Source organism: Grus americana, chromosome 16, assembly GCF_028858705.1.
Source record: "Grus americana isolate bGruAme1 chromosome 16, bGruAme1.mat, whole genome shotgun sequence".
In the NCBI taxonomy this organism is placed as follows: Eukaryota; Metazoa; Chordata; class Aves; order Gruiformes; family Gruidae; genus Grus; species Grus americana.
Genome location: NC_072867.1, coordinates 14,221,401 through 14,242,100, shown reverse-complemented (window position 1 = coordinate 14,242,100; position 20,700 = coordinate 14,221,401). Strand labels below are relative to the sequence as shown.

At 54.0% G+C, this 20,700-nt stretch overlaps 2 protein-coding genes across 9 annotated transcripts; both read left to right on the top strand.

Moving 5' to 3' along the window:
* The first annotated feature begins 7,353 nt into the window (after positions 1 to 7,353).
* Positions 7,354 to 20,691, top strand: ARL6IP4 (ADP ribosylation factor like GTPase 6 interacting protein 4). 5 transcript variants are annotated; one of them, XM_054843907.1, is made up of 7 exons: positions 7,413 to 7,484; positions 7,570 to 7,626; positions 16,726 to 16,928; positions 17,288 to 17,632; positions 18,112 to 18,229; positions 19,355 to 19,424; positions 19,630 to 20,691. In XM_054843907.1, the coding sequence occupies exons 3-7, from the start codon at positions 16,739 to 16,741 to the stop codon at positions 19,684 to 19,686; spliced, it is 780 nt and encodes a 259-aa protein (XP_054699882.1). In that variant the 5' UTR covers positions 7,413 to 7,484; positions 7,570 to 7,626; positions 16,726 to 16,738; the 3' UTR covers positions 19,687 to 20,691. The 5 variants fall into 5 exon arrangements, 4 of the variants coding, with proteins under 4 accessions (XP_054699883.1, XP_054699882.1, XP_054699881.1 ...); XR_008579470.1 differs by lacking the exons at positions 7,413 to 7,484; positions 7,570 to 7,626 and adding an exon at positions 15,508 to 15,913 and having other exon boundaries at positions 19,630 to 19,777; positions 20,425 to 20,691; XM_054843908.1 differs by lacking the exon at positions 7,570 to 7,626 and having other exon boundaries at positions 7,354 to 7,484.
* On the top strand, positions 7,356 to 13,833 carry OGFOD2 (2-oxoglutarate and iron dependent oxygenase domain containing 2). Of its 4 annotated transcripts, XM_054843900.1 has the most exons (7): positions 7,356 to 7,484; positions 7,570 to 7,626; positions 9,501 to 9,611; positions 10,574 to 10,673; positions 11,739 to 11,863; positions 12,351 to 12,608; positions 13,253 to 13,833. In XM_054843900.1, the coding sequence occupies exons 1-7, from the start codon at positions 7,362 to 7,364 to the stop codon at positions 13,526 to 13,528; spliced, it is 1,050 nt and encodes a 349-aa protein (XP_054699875.1). In that variant the 5' UTR covers positions 7,356 to 7,361; the 3' UTR covers positions 13,529 to 13,833. The 4 variants fall into 4 exon arrangements, with proteins under 4 accessions (XP_054699875.1, XP_054699877.1, XP_054699876.1 ...); XM_054843902.1 differs by lacking the exon at positions 7,356 to 7,484 and having other exon boundaries at positions 7,589 to 7,626; positions 9,501 to 10,436; XM_054843901.1 differs by lacking the exons at positions 7,356 to 7,484; positions 7,570 to 7,626 and adding an exon at positions 7,719 to 7,998 and having other exon boundaries at positions 9,501 to 10,436.
* Positions 20,692 to 20,700: the final 9 nt, after the last annotated feature.

The following is a 20,700-nucleotide window of genomic DNA, read 5'->3' as shown; positions in this document are numbered from 1 at the left end:
AAAACCAACCAGGACAAGGGTTCAACGTAGTTTTTATTTAAATAAAGCCCTAAATAAGGGCTCGACAGGGCTTTAAATTAAACTCCTAACACCGGGAGGGAAGCCAGTTTCATGAAATTCAGCTTATAAATTATTTTTCCCCTTTAGTTCCCACGCCAGCTCTGGGGGGATGGCAGTGCGCAGTGCTCAGGTTCTTCCCTGGCCAGCATCTGCACACCCAGAGAGGCTGGTCAGTGTCATTATCCCCAACCAAAAATAAAAATATCACGTTCTATTGTCAATTTTATTTCTGCTAATTAGTGCTTAAAATTAAAAAAAAAAACAAAAAAACCCCTCACTTCAAGCCATTCCCACATCCCCCAGGGACGCAGCCAGACCTGGTGTGACTCTTCCCGGTTCAGGCTGACGGTGGGGAGGTCAGTTTTAAGCTGAGGAAACATACTGTAACGTGGCTAAGCCGGGTCTAGTGTTTGTCTCTCTCTTCTCATTTGCACCCAGATCACTCCCCAGGCTTTGATGCAATTACTCCCAAAAGTAATTTCCACGCCATAATCAAGGTGGAGCTTTCCTGGCAAGACGGAGTCTCTCGTTGCCAAAGCGTTACCGAGGATGGTGCCACTTCTCTCGGTCGGAGGGATGGTCCAAGGGCAAAGCTGGACCAGGAAGGGAATGAACAGACACCCGTGTCTGAACCTTCCCCTTCCTTTCTCCCCAGGACAGAGCAGGCACGTCTGCGCCCTGGACTCCCACGCAGCTGGGCCACAAACCTCAGGGACAGTTCGTGCTCCTGTCCCCAGCCCCGCGGGACCCCCCCCAAAAAAAGCCCCAGAGGCTAACTGGTTTTCTTCATGCCGGACATACTCTGCTCAGGCGGCAGGACCGTCTGGATCTGAAAGGACACAAACTGGCCCTTCTTCAGCTTCTTCAGGGAGGTGGCCGTGTTGCTCCCAAACACATTGTCTTCCACTTTGAAGGCAAGAGAGGGCAGCCCCCGACTTTTCCTTTTCACGCTCTTCCGCTCCCGCTTGTAGGCTGCGGTCATGTTGGCGATCACCTGTAAAGCAGATTGCTTGGGTTGGGCCTTGAGACGCCGCTTAAAAATCAACTCGCATCCATCCCATGTGAGCTTGGAGAGCGAGAGTTGTGCAGAGCTCAGCTTGGTAAGGCAAGGCTGTGCCGGCAAGCGCCAGCGCTGCTGGTTACACCCAGGGGCAAGGGAAGGACTAAACAAGGTCTTTCCAGCCTTCTTCTCACCAACCCCAAGCTAGCAGGAGACCTTACATTAAGAAATTGTGATTTCATGGCCGTGCTCAGAGGAGCCAGTAGTTCTCCATCAGTAGAGGGCAGAAGGCGATCTAGGCTGGAGTAACAAAGGGAAGCTTTTATCACCTCCCGTTACTTACAGCCCCGATCCTGGCCCATCTGCAGGCAGGTGTCAGCGACCTGGACACCAGACATGCCCTTACGGACAGGGCAGGATGCTTTGGCGTTACCTAGACAGAGCTCTCGCTGCCCCGTGCCGCGTGTGCATCTCCATTTGACAGAAGGGGAATCCGAGCTAGCGAGCCTGAGCTGCCAAAGGGATCAGCTGGGAACAGATCCCACGTGTTCAGCTCCCAGGCCTCCTCCCTCCTGTCCTGTTTTACTGCTGCTATTCTCTGGCAAGAAGAATCACAGTCCGGGTGGGATCAGACAGGACCTCATAACCCTGTCTGAGTCTACGAAATGACTGAGCAAACAAAGGCACTTGAGCCTTGTCTATTATTTTTTGGCACACAGATCACCAAGCACTTTACAGGGGACACTGAGGTCATTTTTCAAGTCAGGAAACCAAGAAACAGAGAGACAAAATGACTTGCCCAAGGTCACCAGCACGTTAGAGACAGTCAGGAACTGAATGTGGCCCTTGCTCCCTGAACCCAGCTCTCTGCCCCCTGGGCCACCAGTCTTCACGGTAGCCCCAACCTCCCCAGTTTCTCTCCTCCCATTTTGGGGCAGGGTTACTTTTAACACTCTTAATTACACAGCATGTCCCTAAAGGCTTTTGGTCCCTGCCTAAGGACAGACTCCCTTGGCTGATCCGAGATGCAGATTACAAGGTAGAGCACTGGGCACGCTGAGATCCAGCTCTCATTAGCCTTGGTGGGGTAAGCCAGTCCCTCGTATTTCATCTCCCAGCTCCGAGCAGCAACACCACCAGCTTCGCCATGGCACCAAATGATGCTGGCTCCAAGGGTCCGGCTCTGCTCCTGCTGCCCTTGGCAGGCATCGAGGGGCCACCAGCCACCTCTCCTCTCAAGCCAGGCTGGTGGAGTCTCAGGCAGTGCTTAACTGGCTCCTGCCTCGCTCCTTCCCAGCCGGACACGCAGCCTCCCTGCCATGCTCGAGCCATCAGCTACCTGCTATGCTCGGTGACAGAAGAGAGCCCACAGGCAAAGGACTCCTGCGAGATGGCATTTTTGGACAGATGGAGCCAGGGGCTCTCTCTGTGCATGCTGTGGCACGATCCTTGTACGGGTAAATCCCTTCTGTGCAGCTCTTACGCAGCCTGGTGCAAGGGACCTTGCGGGGGCTTAGCCGCAGAATGATTTCAAGGCACTGCAAGACTTACAATTTCTTTCACTGCATTCTGCTGCTCCTGAACCGTGGTTGTGAATGGCGGAAGGCTGTCTGCCTTACCAGAACTAGCCTCCTGCTCTTTAGAGTCCTTGACAAAATCCACCTGCAAGGTACAGACATCTGGGTGTTACTCTATAACTGCACCAGTGGCAAACCTCCTACAAGAGTCTCTTTTGTCGAGAGGTTACCTCGGATGACAGGCATACATATCTGTTGAACATGAGGAAGAAGGGGGTGTACTTTGTGACGGAATTGACTGAGGTGCGGAAATCGAAGAGCACGGGGTCGAGGTGGGCGTCCCATTCACTGGGCTTCTCGTTCACCACATTGCAGATGGAGGATTTGAGCATCTCGGCGCTGCGGTCGTCCAGGCCTGCGCAGTCTGCGGGGTCTGCGGGGGTGAGGATCTGTGAGATGTTCCAGCGCTCGCATAAATGCCGGCTGACCTGCAAAGGCAGGGGATCATGCCCACGGGAGAACAAGGTGGGTTTGCACCACAGCAGCTAGCAGCTTCCACAGCAGAAGACGGCACTGTCTCTGTGCCAGGAGCTGCTGCTCAGCAGAAAAAGCTTCCCAGAAAAGTCAGAGCCTGACAAAATGTTTTGCAATGACTGTCCCTGTGCTTTGAGACTTTCCACAGTGCTGGGTTAATCCCAGGGTAGGGCAGGAATCTCATGGACATGATCTCACAGGACTTTTCCTTCTGAGCAGAAAGGCTGCAGTGTGGCTGGAGGACTTGCACCACAGAACCACAACCTTAAATCCCTAACGGGCTGAAGGCACTGGCAAATCATCTACCCCTGGCAACAGGGCCGGGGCAGGGAGAAGGCGGCATCGGCTCCTTGTCCCGATTACACGGCATGCTGCAGCTCTGCCTTTGGGACCCGCTGCCCAAAAAAAACCTGCTCAAGATCATGTTGCTTTTCCCTGAACCATCCAGCACCTGACCTACCTCCTCACAGAAGTCCCACGTCTGACTGGTGTAAATGTTCTTGGATGCTCCAAACCTGAAAAAAAGAAGAGGACACACAACTGGTTTTACACCATCAGCTGCAGGGCAGAGCCAGAGAAGTTCTATCCTCATGGGAAACGGGATACAAAAGGGACAGAGGCCTTCAAGTGGAGCTGGTGCTAAAGAGACTGGCATGGCCTCACCTCTCCAAGAGCAGAGATCTGCTGGCTCCATCTGTCCCAAAACAGCCAAGCCTGTTTGCTTTGGAATAATAAGGCAGCAGGAGAAACAAGCAAAGTTTCTTGCTCTGAATGCAAATCTCTACTGGCCACATGCCTGTTCCACGAGGACAATGTCACGTGGAGTCACACACACCACGTGAGTGCAAAATAAACACTTTTGAGGAGGGATTGGAGAGTGGATTTAAAACTTCTGCAGAGAACTGGGGAACCAGCTCTCTTGGCCCTGGAGCTACTCGGAGAACCACTTCTGCCTCCTTCTCCCCTCCCCTGGTAACAAGGGGGGAACAGGCTCTTCCCAAGTACTTAGTAAAGAGCAACCGAGAGGCACTGCGTGGCCTCTCCGGTAGAAAGGGAGAATTCCTGCTCTTGTGGGGAACCACCTCGTGGACACAGAGCACATCCCAGTGCGCCCCTCTCACTGCAGAGGTGTAATGTAACCAAAAACAGAGGAGCCCACCTGTAAAAAATTGTAGCTAGGGCTTTAGCCACCGATAAGGGATCTTTCTTCTGCAGAGGAGCAGCCTCAACCCACTTAGTGAAGTAGTCAGTCACAAGGAGGACATGTGTATTGCTCTGACTTGTCTCAGGAAAAGGTCCTGCACAAACAAACATCAAGAAAAAAAAATAATCAATGTGATGCCATAATATCACCCAAATGAGGAAAGTTAAAAACATAGCCCAGCAAAACAAGCAGGACAGAAAATGACCACAACTCTCATCTGCAATGTCATGTAGCCAGTACACTTCTGTGACCTTTGTCAGCAAAAATACACCCATCGCAGTCTCAATTCTGGGAAGTAACGCACGCCCACAGCTCCCATTGTGCGTGGAGAGGGAGCCGAGCCAGTCACACTGACCAGTTTGCACCCTGGTAGGCTGCCGTGGCCTCCCTAGCACCTCCTTACCGCAGACACAGGCGGCTTTCACTCGCGTGTGGCCGTAAGCCTGCTACGCTTCCTGAGGGCTGGTGTGGAGGCCTTGAAAAGCCTGTCTGTCAGCCGCAAACACTCACCATGAACGTCTAATCCCAGCGCTTCCCAGGGCGATTCCACCTTGACAGGCCTCACTTTCCGTGATACATTCTTGTTGTGCTCTGCGTTCTGGCACGTTTCACACATTTTGATCTGGAAAGGGAAAACGCATATCAAAGGACCTTAAAATATGCTGATGAATACTGTCAGATTCAGACTGGACAGCTTATGAAGCTATGAGAATGACAGCATGTCTGAGCAGCTTCCTTCTACCCAATAAAAACAGCAGGATGCAAGAAAAAGAGGACAAAACACAACAGGCCGACACAGCTCACCTTTCACAAAACTTACCTGACAGCTTTCTCTGACACAATAACCAATTTCCTCAACGTAGCCTATAGCTAAGACATTTCTCAACCTGTTTTTAAGCAAATATTTATTGGATTTTAAACTTTACTGCTGGCTAGAAAAATCATCAGCCCCAGGATGCCGGAGGAACATGGCCTGCTCAAACCATGCAAGGCAACCACACTTCTTCAAACCATGCTGTTGCAGAGCCCTGCTGCAGGGAACTTTTGGCAATAAAACAGGTGAGGCAAAGCAGCTGAGGAGAGCCGGTGGAAAAACTGAGCTCCTCTCGTTACTATAGTTTAGGGAACAGGGCAGCTCTGGCAAGAATCCAGCCTGCTCAAAGCTAGACCCAGCAGCACTCATCTGAAACAATCCCACCTTCCCACGCTGGCCAAAACTTCCCTGAATGAGGAGACCTACCTGAGCAGGTTTCCTGATGCTCGGGGGAAAGACATCCAATCTATCCAGCTGTCTCGGGACGTTCCAACAGTTTCACCTGCAGAGCTACTTAGTGCGTGGCTTCAAAGCAACAGGCACCAGAAATGACATCATCCCTGCATCAGGGCTCTTCTAGCTGCGCACTTGGGACTGTTGCCTGAACGTCCTGGGAAATACTGGTGTCACTGACACGGTCAACGCTCTCAACTTACCCAGTCCACAACATCTTTCACAATCCCCAGCCAGTAGTACCGGCTCTGAATCCGGTGTACGGTCTTCTTCTGGCCCAGATGGTTCCCGATTTCAGTGAAATGGCTTTCCAGAAAGACTTGCCGCCTCCGTTCAGGATCCACAATCACCTCGCGCTTTTCCTCCTTCTTGGGTCCCACGTAGTAGAGGCAGCCATCTGCAGGTGCGAGAGGTTTATCTAAAACAACACGCTCTCACAGCCATTCAGCTACTCGGTCCCAGTAAAAGGGTCATTTTCTACAGTGGGAAAAACAGGTGAGACACAACAAAAGGGTCTTCTGCTATGATAAAACCACTTTGGTCTCCAGAGGCCAGCTACGGCCTACCCTGCCGTGACCCGGTGCTACCCCAGGTTGCCATAATCCCCGCTCTGCGCCCCAAAAGCGACGCCAAGGCACAGAGGTGGCACGAGAGAGGCAGCGGGTACCAGCAGAGGCGCATCCTACGGCTCCCTCTTTGCGGGGGGCAAAGAAACCACGTATCCTCCCCGTGCCATGGGGAAGGTACCGCTGTCCTCGCGTGTGTGGGGGCCGGAACGTCTTTGCTTTCGTCCCCACAGCCCTCTGCAGCGTCCCCGGGCCCTCCCCCGCCCTTCATCCCCGCGGCCGCGCTCTCCTCAGGGGGAGGCCGCGGCCAAGGGCAAGGCGGGCGCCGCTCTATGTGTGTGTGTGTGTGTGTGTGCGTGTGTCTCCCCCCCCCCCCCCTTCCCTTGGCAGGCCCCGTCCGGGCTTGTCCCGCGGTCCCACCGTCGACGATGAACTTCTGGGCGTAGCGCTTGAGGTTCTTCCTCTTGATGGAGCAGAAGCTGGGCGGGAAGCAGCCCTCGGCCAGCAGCCGGTAAATGTCCTCGAATTTGCTGCTGGGGCCGCACGACTCGGCCGCCACCACCTCCTCCTCGGCCACCTGCAGCGCCGAGTCCATGGCCAGCATGGACCGGGCCGGGCCGGGCCGGGAGCCCCGGGGCCGGGCTGCCCCCTCCGGGCGCGTCCCCCGTCCGCGCGTGCACAGCGGCCGCGCGCCCAAGAGCGGGCGCGGCCCCGGCCCCGGGAGGGGAGTGGCGGCAGCGGTAAGGGACCGTCTGCAAATTACCCTCGGCGGCCGTTGCCGGCCCGGTCCCGCTCCTCAGCGGCGCCCCTCCATCAGGGGAGCGGTTGTTCCTGCCGCGGCCCCGCCGTCCCTGCGGTGTGAGCGCGGGCCCCGGGCGCTCCTTTGCCCGCCTCGGCGCCGAGTTAGCCGCGGGACCGACACGGGGTGGGAGTGCGGCTTGGGCCTTGCCGTGCATTGGGGCGGTGGGAGGCCGCGGGGAAGCGGCATCGCTGCAGGCCCCGGCCCTGGTGACGCCACCGAAATTACAATAAAAGAAGCATAAAAGGGGAGAAAACGGGCACGTTTCACCTCCCCTCGTTCTTCTCCCCGTTCGGAATTTGCCGACGCGCCCTCACTCACGCCGACTCGGCCGGAAGCGGCACTCCCCGCTGCGCGGCGGACGCATTTGGCGGCTGGACCCGCGCCGCCTCCGCTCGGCTGCCGGCGGGAAACATGTCCGCGGGCCGCCCGTTCCTGGCCTGCGCCTGCTTCTTCTCGGACAATATCTTCGTGGGGCGCTACGGGCTGCACGTCCGGTACCGGGACGAGGGGCAGCTCCGCCGCGACTACGGGCGGGTAACGGCGGGGCGGCGGGCACCCCTCACCCGGGCGCGGCGTCGGCCGAGGCCGGGCGGTGGATGACGGGCTGCGTGTGTTGCAGGCGCTGCGGGAGCGGGGCTGCGGGAGCCAGGAGGACTTCAGGGCCGCGGTGCGGGAGGTGAGCGCGGCTCCGCCGGGGAATCCTGTCAGAGCGGGCCGGGGGCGGGGGTAGGGAACACGAAGGCCGAGGACCTGGGGAGCCTCCGCCTCAGGGGGGCCTGCCCCGCGGCGGGGAGGGGACACCGCACCCCGGCTCCCCGCGGCGGACACCCCCCTTCCCCTGTGGCATTTCCACACGCGCGGGTGGCCCGGGGGCCGGAGGTCGGTTCGAGCGCTGAAGGGAGCGGAGGAGACTTGCTGAAGCCACCAGCCCTGGCCCTGACAGAACCGGGGCGCAGCTCCCCGGCGCCTTGTCCCGATCAAACCCGGCGCCGGGCAGCGACCGGAGGGAAAAATTCCCCTCAGGAGCGTTGGTGCGGGGCTGGATGCGGTGAGTGATGTGTCCATACTGGCAACACCCGGCAGGAAATGCTGTAATTCAACGCGCTACGAAAATGGCCTTCTGTGCCGCTCCCTGACTGGTTTCTGTCAGCTGGCTCCCAGCGCCCTTCTAGTCCGTCTTTCCTCATCCCTTCTTGTATCGATTACTTTTAGAGCATGAGACGGGATCACGCCGGGGTCCTGCGGGGCTCACATGAGGTCTGCCACAGAAGGTTGTCGCAAGAACTGCCATCCCCTCAGGGCACCCTTTAGGGAGGGATCTGTGTTTCTTTCCAGGCCAGGGCCAGGGATCTGTCACACAACCAGTTCCAATTCCACCCCACACTGAGGGCACAAACAGGTTCTTTTAGGGATCCTTGGTTGGATGATGACGGCACTAGACCATAGTTAACAATTAAAGCTTTACTTTCTTAACAGGAAATTTTGGTCCGTATATCATGGAATTTACAATTAGAATGGCACAGGATTTCTACAAGAATCTTTTCAGAATCAGTGTAGCACAATAAGCAGCGTAATACAGAATTTATAATACAACTTAACTTAGGATTTCTAGATCCTAACTTAACTTGTAATTTCTAATCACCTAGATCCTAACAACTTTCTGATCACCTAGACTCTCTGCAGATTGGGTCAGATCGTACTACATGGGTTTCTGTATCAATATAACCATCATAATGTAGAGTTGAAAATCATATAAAACAATATGAGTCACTCAGTCCTCGGAGGAAGCAGACAACGGTGGAGGTGTCCCTGGCTGTGGAGGGCTCATGGGTCTCACTGTCTCCTTGGTTCACAGGACCTCCAGGGCCTGATAATGAAGGAAAGGGAATGAATATGTGACCCACTCGGTCACAGAGAATGGCTGCTTGCCTTATAAAATGGCGTTAGTTATGCTAATCACATTACTAGGGGTTGGGAGCAGGGGGTACCGGACACACCCGCCTTCCTTTTTTGCTGAGGAATGTTATAAACTGGTCTTATGGGGGGGTATTAAAAAGGAAGAGCTGCCTGAATCAGCTGCCACCACAGCTGTTTCCTCTGAAATGACAGATTAGGCTGTCTCCACAACACTGAGCAGTAATCCCTTCATGACAAATCCTGTCTCCCACCCAGCAAATATCTTTATTTTGGACAATGCTTATATTGTCAGAACATAAGCCAGACTCTTAAAGGGTAGGCCAGCGATTCATGAGGCGTCAGAATGCCTGAAAGGGCTGAAACCTTGCAGCTCCACTTGACACATCCATGGAAAGACTTCAGTTATTTTTTAAGCCATCTGTAATGAGAACGTGTCTCAAATCCCTCTTGGGCATTTGGCTTTTCAGATATTTATTGGACTTGTCTTGACTAGAGAAAAGCAAAGGCACACACACTGTCTCCCAGAGGTGCCCAGAACAAAAATAACTGGTTTAAAACAATGAGCAAATTCCTGGAATTGTTTTAGTTATCCCTTTTGATTTTCTAACAATAAGCTCTATTGTTTATTTGTAGATTGAGGCAGAAGTGCAGAGAAGAAAACAGTTAATTCATCAGTCAGCGGAACGCAAAGCCATCATCTCAAAGTGCTACAAACCAAAACACCCAGAAGTGTACATTCTGCAGGTAGACAGTATGTTTGGAATCTATTTTACACCCAAGGAATTGCCTGACAGTTTATTTTTGCAGTATGAAGCCCTCTTCTCGGGATGGCCCACAGTGCTAGAGCTGGACTGAAATAAAACCAAAGTGTAGCATATTAAAACTGAATTAAAAACTTTTACAGCATAGCATATTCTCCAGGCAAGTTTCTGCCTGGCTTACAGCCAGATAAGACTCATTTTATATTGAAGCTGCACCAGCACCTGGTGCTGGGCTCAGAATACCATTGGTAAATTAGACCTAACGCGTCAGTGCAGGAAACAGGGTCAGTGAGGTCTAAGAACAGCCACAGAAATCAGCTTTTATGGGCTTAACACCCAGAGGAGTTACTAGTGACTGTCATCTGAAGGGGGGCAGCAGGCTGGAAATGCAGGGTAGTCCTCTGTTGTGGGCTACTCTGCTTTGAATTTCCCTCCGTTTGCCAGATCCAAGACTTCCCAGCTGGATAGTTACCGCAGATCAACAGTAACACACAAACAAGCTCTCACAGATTTCCTGCTGTATGATCCTTTAGTAACAAGGTCTGCCGTTGTCTGTCATGATCTGAGTGGGGAAGTGCTTAAAGCAGAGCATAGTCGCTCTGTTGTGCTGAGGCCATGACAAGATGCTAAATCTACTAGAAAAGACTTTGCACTTACCTGTTAGGAGTCCATGCGAGCCAGGCTCTTTCCCGTCACGCTAAGGATAAATCTGGCCAGTTATACTTAGAAATCCATGAATTAGAGCAAGCAGCAACTTACTTAAACCACCAAGAAAAACACCACTTCCTGCCACAGAAGTAACCCAAGTGTGAGTATCGGCCTTGCTCCCTAGACTCTACGTATTTTCCTGTGGCTGCCTGGAAGTCCATTTCCCTCTTGGGCTGTAAAAAGACTGCAGGCTAATTGTGTTTCTGTGTATTTTTATCATCCTTCCCTTGACACCAGGATTCATTCCTGGCCCCAGATTTTCTAGAAATCGTGAGATACTGCACATCACCGGATGCTCATCCCCATGGCCTCCTGCGCTACATTGAGTCCTTCTCAGGTAAAGAAAACAACACATCAGCCACAAAGATCTCCTCGAGTGACACTGCAGCTTCAGTGGTGACAGCTGTTTTCAAGCCCTGTCTTTAATAGCTCAGATTTGATACACAGCTGAGACAAACAGGATGTTATTTTCTGCTTGATGAGAGCCTCTGGAGAGGCAGAGTGGTTGTGCTCTGGATGAGATCCTGTTTTCTGCTTTTCTGATCCGTCTGCTGATGTCTCATCAGAGGCTCTAGCTGCAGCAGGGCTGGGGTTTTGGTTGTACCACAACCTCACGGGGGAACCTGCTGAAGGAACACTGTTAGTCCAGGGAGCTTGTTTTTCCCTCCCCGAGTGCTTTACTATTTCAGACAATCCCTGTCGGTTAGTCTGAGCTGAAATAGTTTCAGTCTAGATTTCAGTGTTTAAAAAGAGGTCTGGGTTTTCAGCTGCCCTGGTGGCATCCGTGAAGCTCTCTCCCCACCAGAAATGCTGACAAAATGTAGAGGAGAAGCTGCCAAGTTGCCTCCTTTTCTCAGAGATGCAAATGTCATGCATGTGCAGGGCTCCTGGGTTTGTCCACAGCCCTTCCATGCTATCTTTATCTTGGCTCCTATATCCTCAATACTGTGCTCCCCTTAAAGGCAGCTCGGAAGGCCTTGTCTCCCCAGAAGGGTGGCGCTGGATGAGTGAATCCCACATCCCCTAAATAACCTTGAGTCTCCTCCTTCCTGGAGGCTGTATTCAGACCGCCTGTGATGAGCCGTTGATTCACCGCCCTCCCTCTAGACCCTCTCAGAACATTTCCTTGGCACATTCAGCAGGCATTTAAATTGGTGCCAGATCTCCCAACTGGATGGGGAAGCCTGGAAACAAGGGGCCAACGTGAAAACCAACAAATACATCCTAGAGCCGATCCCAGGGAATGGTTCCAGCCCTTTGAGCAGCCCAAGTATGCACAAAGCAAAGCACGTGGGTCCTGCGTTCTCACTGACACAGCACAGCGTAGCTAGACAGCACGACAGCCAAGAACACTCTCGCCTGTCATTTTCCCCAGCAAACGGTGTCTCCCTTCTCTTGACAGATAAGAGGATCTATCGACTCCCAGTGTTCACAGAGGAGTTCTGCCAAGCGTTTGTCGATGAGCTGGAGAACTTTGAGCAGTCGGACATGCCTAAAGGCAGGCCCAACACTATGAATAACTATGGGGTAGGACTCACTAGCTCTTGTGCTTCTTTGCGGGGGGGAGTGTTCACGAGCAGAGTGTTTTCCTCCTTGCTTCACACTCCTTTCCCTTCCAAAGTGCCTGTAATTTGAGCACAGCGCAGTTTGAGTTCGGCCCCCTTGAAGTGAAAGGGTTGAGGGAATGTGTGTTACACACAAAAGGATGGGGGAGTGCAGGGAAAGGGGACGGGAGTTGGTATCTCAGAGCAAAGAGCACCTTGTATTTAAGCAAGACACATTTAAATCAAGGAGTCAATCTTTAAAGAACATTCCATTTTGATCTTACTCTGTCTTTTCCTCATCACTTTCTGCCTTGATCCTCCTTCTTTTGCCTGTAGCTAGAGCCTTTGCTCTAAAGTTCTTTATCTGAGCAAGCAGTAGGGTTGGAGGAGAACAAGACAGCTCTACAGCAGCTCTGATGAAGCAGCAGAAATAGTTGGTCAGCTGTTCCCATCTCTTCTCTCTGAGACAGGTTTTGCTAAATGAGCTTGGGATGGATGAAACTTTCATCACGCCACTGCGTGAAAAATACTTGCAGCCCATAACGGCACTGCTTTATCCCGATGTGGGAGGCGCTTGTCTGGACAGCCATAAAGCGTTTGTTGTCAAGTACTCGCTACACGAAGATCTGGATTTGAGCTCTCACTATGACAATGCAGAAGTCACCTTAAATGTTTCGCTGGGAAAAGACTTCACAGAAGGCAACTTGTACTTTGGGGATTTCAGCCAGGTACGGAGCATATTCCTAATCTGGACCCCGACTGTATTCCCCTCTACCTCCTCACCCCTCCCAGTTTCAAGGCATCAACTGTGTTCTAAAAAACAATTATTCACTTCTGACAGTCAAACCTGCTCTGTCCCTTCCCCTTTCTTAAAATGCCTTGGCTATACAGGAGCCTTTTCTGCTACAAGCACGTTGCCAATATTCAGGCTTCAAAGAGAGGCCAGAGAGCTGTCGTAGTAGGAACTGGAGTGAAACAAACCACTCTGTCTTGCCACAACTGAAATAGTGAGCAGGGAGAGAGAAGAAATTTATTTCAGATGAGACTTAAACCTAAATCTGTAGCCCCTGTTTCCTGGGGACTCCTGGCAAGAAAGGGGTAAAAGTTTCCATACATCGGTGAAACAGTTTCTTTGATTGAAACTCTATCTTTAAATTCCCTCTGGACCTGGCACTGGGAATGTCTTACTGGAAAACAGTTGTACTAAACTGCTGCCAAGCCACCACTGAAGTGGCTGCATTTCAGAGGTGCAGGGAGCCCTCTCCGTGTAGCTCATGGGTGACAAGGTGACAAGTAAAAGTTTCAGCTATTTGAGCATTGTTCTGCTGGGGGCTCTCTGGTGTAACGGTGTATCCGTCTCCCCTTGTTCCAGGATCCTACCCCTGTGCCAAAGTACGTAGAGATCGAACATGTGGGAGCCCAGGGGCTGTTACACCGAGGAGGGCAGATCCACGGGGCGCTTCCCATTGCCTCCGGGGAACGCTGGAACCTCATTATTTGGATGCGATCGTCTGCCATCCGCAACCAGCTCTGTCCCATGTGCAACAAGAAACCTGAGCTGGTGGAAGCAGAGGGCTTTGGAGACGGGTTCACAGAAAGCCCTGAAGACGATGTGCCCGAGACTGTGAATCTCTGTTCCCTGTGGTAGCAGATGGTAGAGCCTGATTTCTCCAGGCCAAGTTGCCTAAAGCTCCTTTCTCACCTCTCAGACTGCACTAACAGACTCTTTGATGGATGCATGAGTCATGTAAGAAGTAGCTTTCGCCTTGGAAAGTGATGCAAAACCAGTCCTGCCAGGGTTAGGGAAGCCTTTTGATGGGTGAAAGAGCTGGTTCTCAGCTCGGAGGGCTCATTCTCGGGCTGGAGGGCTGCTTGTAAGACGTAGAAAGCCTTAACACTTCGATTCAATAAAGGCTACAATAAAGCCCTGCGCTTACCCCTTCTCTGCTGTTGGCAGGGACTCCTGTCCTCTTCCAGGGAAAGAGCTCTTTGTTGCTGGGTGACAGCGAGGGATCTGCTCAAAAGCGAGATACAGGTTGGTCACAACAGGCTGCTGGGAATGGCGTGGAAAAATCCATCAGGAACTACATAGGGAGAGCTGATCCCGCAGGGTGGCTGAGAGCATCTCTCAAGGCCTCCGTGAGCTCTTTTGGGCAGAAATTTCCCTTTCAAAGATTCTGTGAACCTTATTAAGCCAGCAGAAACGGGCTCTAGAGACAAAGCTGTGGGAGCCACCTGCAACAGAGCAAAACTTTCCAGAGGAAGGCAAGAGAATATATTTAACTCCCTTCCTTTAGTTATATTTATTACGTTACTATAAAACAACCGTCTCGACCCGAGTGCAGCAGGCAGGTCTGGGACTTCTTGACTCGGCACCAAGATCCCCTGGCAGCCGACGCGTAACGAGGGTCGAGCGCTTTTCCCGTCTTGCCGCCGGCTAGCTGAAATCACAGACTCTCCCATCTACAAAACAAATTAAAGAAGCCAAATATCTTTTGATTTGGTGGCTGCATTCGGCTCTGTGGAAGGTCAGTTGTACATATTTGATGTATGTGTGCGCCACTGCATTTATAAGGGGCTTTTTCATTCATTTATTCAACTGCAGTAATTACAGCGTGTGGACTTTGCATCATCCATAATTGTGAAAGGCTGAATGGGAGCCGGTACAGCTCGCACAAAGGGCGCTGATTTGAGCCTTCCCAGCAGATCCGCTGTGGTTTTTGGCTGGGGATGCCATTAGCGCACAGCGCTGATTAGCTTTTCATTAGCAAAACCCATTAACATTGCATCTCGGGAAGGAAACCGGCTGTTGTATTTGTGGGCTAGTATCAAGAAACTCAGTCGTGAAGTCTTCATTTCCTTCAGCAGAAAACGTTAGCGCATCCTATCTGCGTCTCAATTAGCCCCCCAAAATTAAGCTAAATTAAGCTGGGCAGGCCCGACGGGCCCCGGAACCAAAGAGCGCGGCCCAGCTGCCGGCCGGACCGGCGCACGGCGGCCGGAAGCGGGGGGGGGGGGAAGGCCAGCGCGGAGCCGGCAGCGGGTGCACCGCTCGGTGCCGACGGGGCGGTGCGGGAGCCCGGCGCGGCCCGGCCGCGGTGAGTCCCTTCCCTCCTCCCCTCCTTCCTCCTCTCACCTGCGGCCGGGCCGGAGCGGCCGGGCGGGCTGAGGACACCGGGCGGGGGGAATAGGGGGCAGACGCATGCGCGCTGCGGCGGCACCCTCAGGCGGGGGGGGGGCTGTTAAAGAGGCGGACACGCGGGGCCGCGCTCTTAAAGGGGCCGCGCCCTGCGGCGGGCTCTTAAAGGGCCAGCACCCCTCGTTCTGAGCTCGTGAAGTGCCCGTGCACCTCGCGCGGGTTCTTAAAGGGTCAGCGCGCCTTGTGCTGAGCTCTTACAGGGCCAGAACAATTTTCGCTGAGCTCGTAGCGGGCCAGTGCGGCTTGTGCTAAGCAATTAAAGGGCCAGCACACCTGGTGCTGAGCTCTTAAAGGGCCAGCGCGCCGCAGGCTCCCCGCGTTGGGGCGAGAGGGAAGGGGCTGCCCCTCCGGCTGCGGAGGGTTCCCACCAAGGGTGAAGCTGGGTGGGCAGGAGGAGCCGCCCCGTGTGGCCACGAACATGGCGGCAGGATGGAGACGAGACCCCAGCTTTGGGGTGCCACCAGCCCGGGGTGCTGCCATGATGGATTTGGGGCTCGTCCCCTTCCCACGGCATCGCCCTGGGTTTGCCGGGACGCTCCTGTCTGCACCCAACTCCACAGCCATTGGCCATGTTGCTGCGGTTGTATAACAGCGGGTATAACCACGGATGGAGCAGACCCGGAACCCAAAGGCCGTCCCGCCAACGGGGCCCTCGTGCGAGGGACGGCTCCTGGCTGCGTGTCGAGGAAGGACTCTCGTCCTCAGAAACTTCCCTGCGTGTCCTTAATTGTTTTGATTTTTGGTCATTTTTTTTCTGATTGAAATTTCCGTTTGGAAATCAATCAAAGGTCTGATTCACTTGGGAGCAAATCGCTGCTTGGGAACGTCGAGGTGGTAAACATGCAATTAATTAAATGTGGTAGTTGGAAGGTGGCTGTGAGAAAGCATTTCCCAGATACTGCTCTGCTGACGGTGCCAGTTTGTTTTTTAAATTAATGAGAGCATATATCATGCCGTCTCTGGCCTGTGGCTGCTGGCAGCCGGTCAGGCTGATGGACGGGCATGCCAGCTCAATGCATAATCTGTTTTCTAAAAGCAAATTGGAATATTAAAAATTCATTCCTCCCTTTGGCTCGCGCCTGCTCTCGGTGTTTTAAATAATGGGGTGATTGACTCCGCGTTCAGCTGGGGGAGGATGTTTCGTTCTGCTGACTGTTGCCGCAGCATCGATCACACCTTGCTGGCATCTGCAGCCCCCCAGCCCCGAGGGGGGGTCACGGCCCGTAGCTGATCAGCCCGATTGTCTCTTAGTCCTCACATCTAGGGACAAACATGAGAAGCGCGGGGAAAGCCTGGTGGGGGTTTCACGCCCAACCTGCTTGGAGGCGGTTGTCTGGCGGTGGGCGAGGGCTGCCCGGGGACGGTCGTGCTGTCCCTGCATGGCCCCAGCTCTCCGCTGAGGGCTCCATTTTGTGGGTTGGTGAAATTAATTGTGGCCACAGCTGCGCGACGGGTAACCCCGACCTATCCCCGCGTGTTGGGAGCTCAGTGAGAGCGGGCAGGAGCAGAGAGGAAGCGTTACAGGAGCAGGTCTTCCAGGGCTGGTTGGCTCAGGGCTGGATTTAAGGGCTTTGGGGCTGCCAGACACGTTGCTGCTGAGCCAGGGTGGTCTTCCCCATGGCACTGATGTAACCCATTCCCTTCAGAGGCTGACGCGCGATGGCCCACAGCCAGTCTCGGAAGCGATCACGAAGCAGGAGCAAAAGCAATTCTCGGAGCAGACAGAAGAGGAAGGAGAAGAAAAGGAGGAAAAGCAGCAAGGACTCACACCGGGGCAGCAGCTCTCCTCTGAGGAAGCGGACCTCTGAGTCGCACAGACACAAGTCGAGCTCAGCGGCACCTAAGGAAGGTAGGGGACAGGCCCGCGACCCCGCGTTTTCACCACATTTTCCAGGGACAGGTGGGTGAAGAGGGTCCCTGCTTTTAGCTAAATCAGTGTCTGTCACCTTGCCGGGCACGTCGTGCCCATTTTAGTCTCGTTCTGACAAGCGTGGAGCCCTCCGGCCCCTCCGCGTGCCGGTCTGGCAGCGTGGCACCGCACGCTGTCATGTGTTAGAGGTGTTGGCACAGAGGGGTCTTTGCCCCGGTCTTTGGGGATTTGCTGTTCTAGCAAGAAAGAAACCAGGCTGGGGGCGGGGGGAGGGATAACCAGCATCCCTGCTGCCGGGGCCAGAGCTGCTCCACTCAACCTCTTCTTATGTGTTGCAGAAAAGAAGAAGGAAGGAAAAGACAAAAAGAAGAGGAAGGCAAGTACCTCTTCCTCTGAGACAGCATCTTCATCCACTGGCTCCTCCTTGTCGTCTTCTTCCTCCAGTTCCTCGTCTGATGACTCCAGTGACAGTGACTCCAAAACAAAGAAGAGTCGACACAGCAAAAAAAAGCAAGCAAAACAGAAAGACAGAAAGAAGATGAAGAAGAAGAAGAAGAGAATAAAGAAGAAATCAAAAAAGAAGTCAAAAGAAAAGGCTAAGGAGGAGAAAACCAAGGGAGAAGCGGTGCCCGGCCCCTCACTGGAGCAGTGGCAGAAGGAATCACTGGTGGACTCCGGACCAGGTAACGATGGTGTTTCCCTCCTGCTGAAGCCAGCGCACACCAGTGTCCTGCTGGGGAAAGACATTTGTGTGTTGCCCTTCCTGGGACCCACGCGAGGCGTCTGAGGGAAGCAGGGCTGCGTACAGGGAGGAGCTCCAGGCTCTCCTCCTACGTACCATGGCCGCCTTTGAGCCACACCAAGTAAACGTAAGGAGCCACATTCAGAGGTTCATTTGTGAAGGGTTCAGGTGTAGTTTATAGATGTGAGCAGGGAACAAAGATGCCAAGTGGGAGGACACAGTCAGCAGTAACACACCAGCAAAGCTGGTACTGGCTTTGGGACGTGAAGCGGCTCTTCCTCTGCGTGGTTCAGCACTGAACCCCGAGTACCACTGGGAAACTGGTGTGGTGTGCGTGTCTGCTCAGCGCGGGCACGGCACTGTGCCCCTCAGCCAGGAGCCGGCCCCACGAGCACGGCTCTGACCAACTGATCATTCCAGTTTTGACAGACGAACAAAAATCCCGAATCCAGGCTATGAAGCCAATGACAAAGGAAGAATGGGACGCGAGGCAGAGTGTCATAAGGAGAGTCGTGGATCCCGAAACGGGGCGAACCAGGTATGAGCCCTGGGGAAGAGGAGGCGGGTTGTCCGTCTCCAGCCGTGTTGTGTGCGTTGGAGTTTGTTCCTTGCACTGTAGCTTCCTCCCATTAAATGGGACTCTGCAAGCAGGGGCAGAGCAAGAACAAAAGGGTTGATGACACCTCCTTACCCCACTGCTTCACGCACTCGCCTTGCAGCCTCAAAAGTCCACACGCACTCGGTTAGCACCTGGGTGCAAGTGAGGAGGGAGCGTGTGCACCCCTTGGGGTTACAGACCACAAGCAAACTGAAGTTTGTTTAGCTGCCAAATAGAAATGACCCAGTTTTTAATAAACTGCATCTTCTCAGCAAGCAGAAAACATCATGCTGAAGAGAATTGGGTATGACAAGTCCAGTCTTAAAATAGAAGGCAGCCTGCGGGGCTCAGGGAGGTGTGGAACAAAGGTCGGTTCCCCGTAAGGCACCTAATAAAGACAATTAAATTTCTGTTCATGTTTGGAGGTGTGAGCCACCTCCAACACTGCTTGGAATTTGCTCAGCAAGATGCTCCCTGGTCTGGCTGCCTTTCAGGCCCAAACTGGCTCCTGTTTCTGAATGGCTCTGCAGTTTTCTGGGGCAGCCAGAACCAAACCTGAACTCTATGTGAAAAAAGGAAATGGTTTTGCAGGGGTTGGGGGGCACTGCCGTTGACAGAGAAGCCTCTGCAGATGGTGGAGTGGCAGGACATGTTTTTATTGCAAATGTTTTCTCTGGCTGCGTGCAAGCGTGACTGCCTCTGTGCACAGCAGACAGTGCCCACAGCCTGGGAGAGGGAAACGCTGATGTTTCAGGGTTCCACACCTGTCCTTGGGGATGACATTAATCCCACAAGAGCAACAGAAAAAAAAAAGGCTGCCATGTTATTTAAGCTTGATACAGCCAAAAAAATTCACCTAATGCAATGTCAGGAGTAGGTCATCACTGCCCAGCACCTAGTCCCGGGCAGGTACCGCTGGGAGGGAGCTGGTGGCTGTGTGCCCGAGCTGGGGCACAACAGTAGCCCCCGGGGTGGGGGGGGTCAGCGCCTTCTGCGGCTGGGAAACACAGCTGGCAGGAACTTGCCAGTAGCCCTCATGGCTCGTGGCCTGTGCTTGTCTTCCAGGCTTATCAAGGGAGACGGAGAAGTACTAGAAGAGATCGTCAGCAAGGAGAGACACAAGGAGATTAACAAGGTAGTGGGGACTTGCCACCACCACGAGATGCTGGTGGGTGCTGCTGCAACCAGAGGCATTTTCTTACCTCCCTGGGGATCCCACCAACTCTACCAGGGCAAACTGAGCCCTGGCAGCTGCGTGGGGCCCGCGTGGGTGGGTGCTGGTTGGCCCTCCATCCTCGGGCAGGCGGTCCCTGTGAGCACCCGTGTCTCTCCCTTTGCAGCAAGCGACCCGGGGGGATGGGCTGGCCTTCCAGGTGAGGACGGGGATGCTGCAGTGAGCGGGTGGGCGCCAGCCCAGCCGGGAGCCTCTGGACCACACAGACAGCACCACGGCAGGATGCTTCCCCAGGGGCAGTTTCCAACCACTCTGTAAGTTACTGACTGGGAAGGAGAGCAACTTTAATGGTTCAACTCCCAGTAAACAGCTTCTCCCCTCCCTCTCCTGATTGGGCCCAGCGTGGCTGTAACGCACGTGGACCTACTTGCCCCGATGATGCCCCTTTCGAGGCTGGAGGAGCTCAGCAGCACCCAGGCGCCAGGCTCGCTGGTGCTGAGCACCTCCAGGTGCTGCTGCCCCTCAGCTCTGGGCTTGGGTGGGCAGGCGCCAACACTGCAGCCAGGACAGGGTACATGCTGGGGCTGCAAAATACACAGTCAGCTGCGACATCTTCCCTTCAGGAGCCGTGCTCGGCCCCTTCTTTACTGGATCTGCGTGCCCTGTGCTTACCCGGTGCCGCAGGCTCGTGGGCCCTTCGCACTCTCCCACCCCACTCGGAATGGAGCAGCCGTGCTGCTGCGTGGCTCTGCTCAGCCTGCGGCTCCTCCGCGCCTGCAAGTGCTGCCGTCTGCTGCGCTCCAGGGGCTTTTCTCAGCCTTTCTGCGGCTGCAGCTCATCAGGTGGCGCTGGGGGAGCACGGGCCTGGGCCACCACCCTGGGGTGCGGGCAGGCATGCTTTGCAGAGGGGTGGCTTTGCCTTTATCTGTTCCTGCATGTGACTTGCATCCCTTCCCTGCAGCACAGCCCCTGGGCAGCGTTGGGGCTCTGGGCTTCTCGGGACCCCTGCCCACGGCCACTGTGAAGCAAAGAGCAGGCCTTTCCCCCACTGCAAAGTCCATAAATCTACAAACTTTAAAAAAAAAAAAAAAAAAAAAAAAAAAAGGCAAAAAAACCCCAAAAAAGACAAATGGGTTAAAGGACTAAGGGGGTCCTGCAGGACTGATCTGCGCGGAGAGTTTCCACGTTCTGTTCATCACTGTAACCCCATTAAACTGTCGCCTGCTCACTTCTTGGC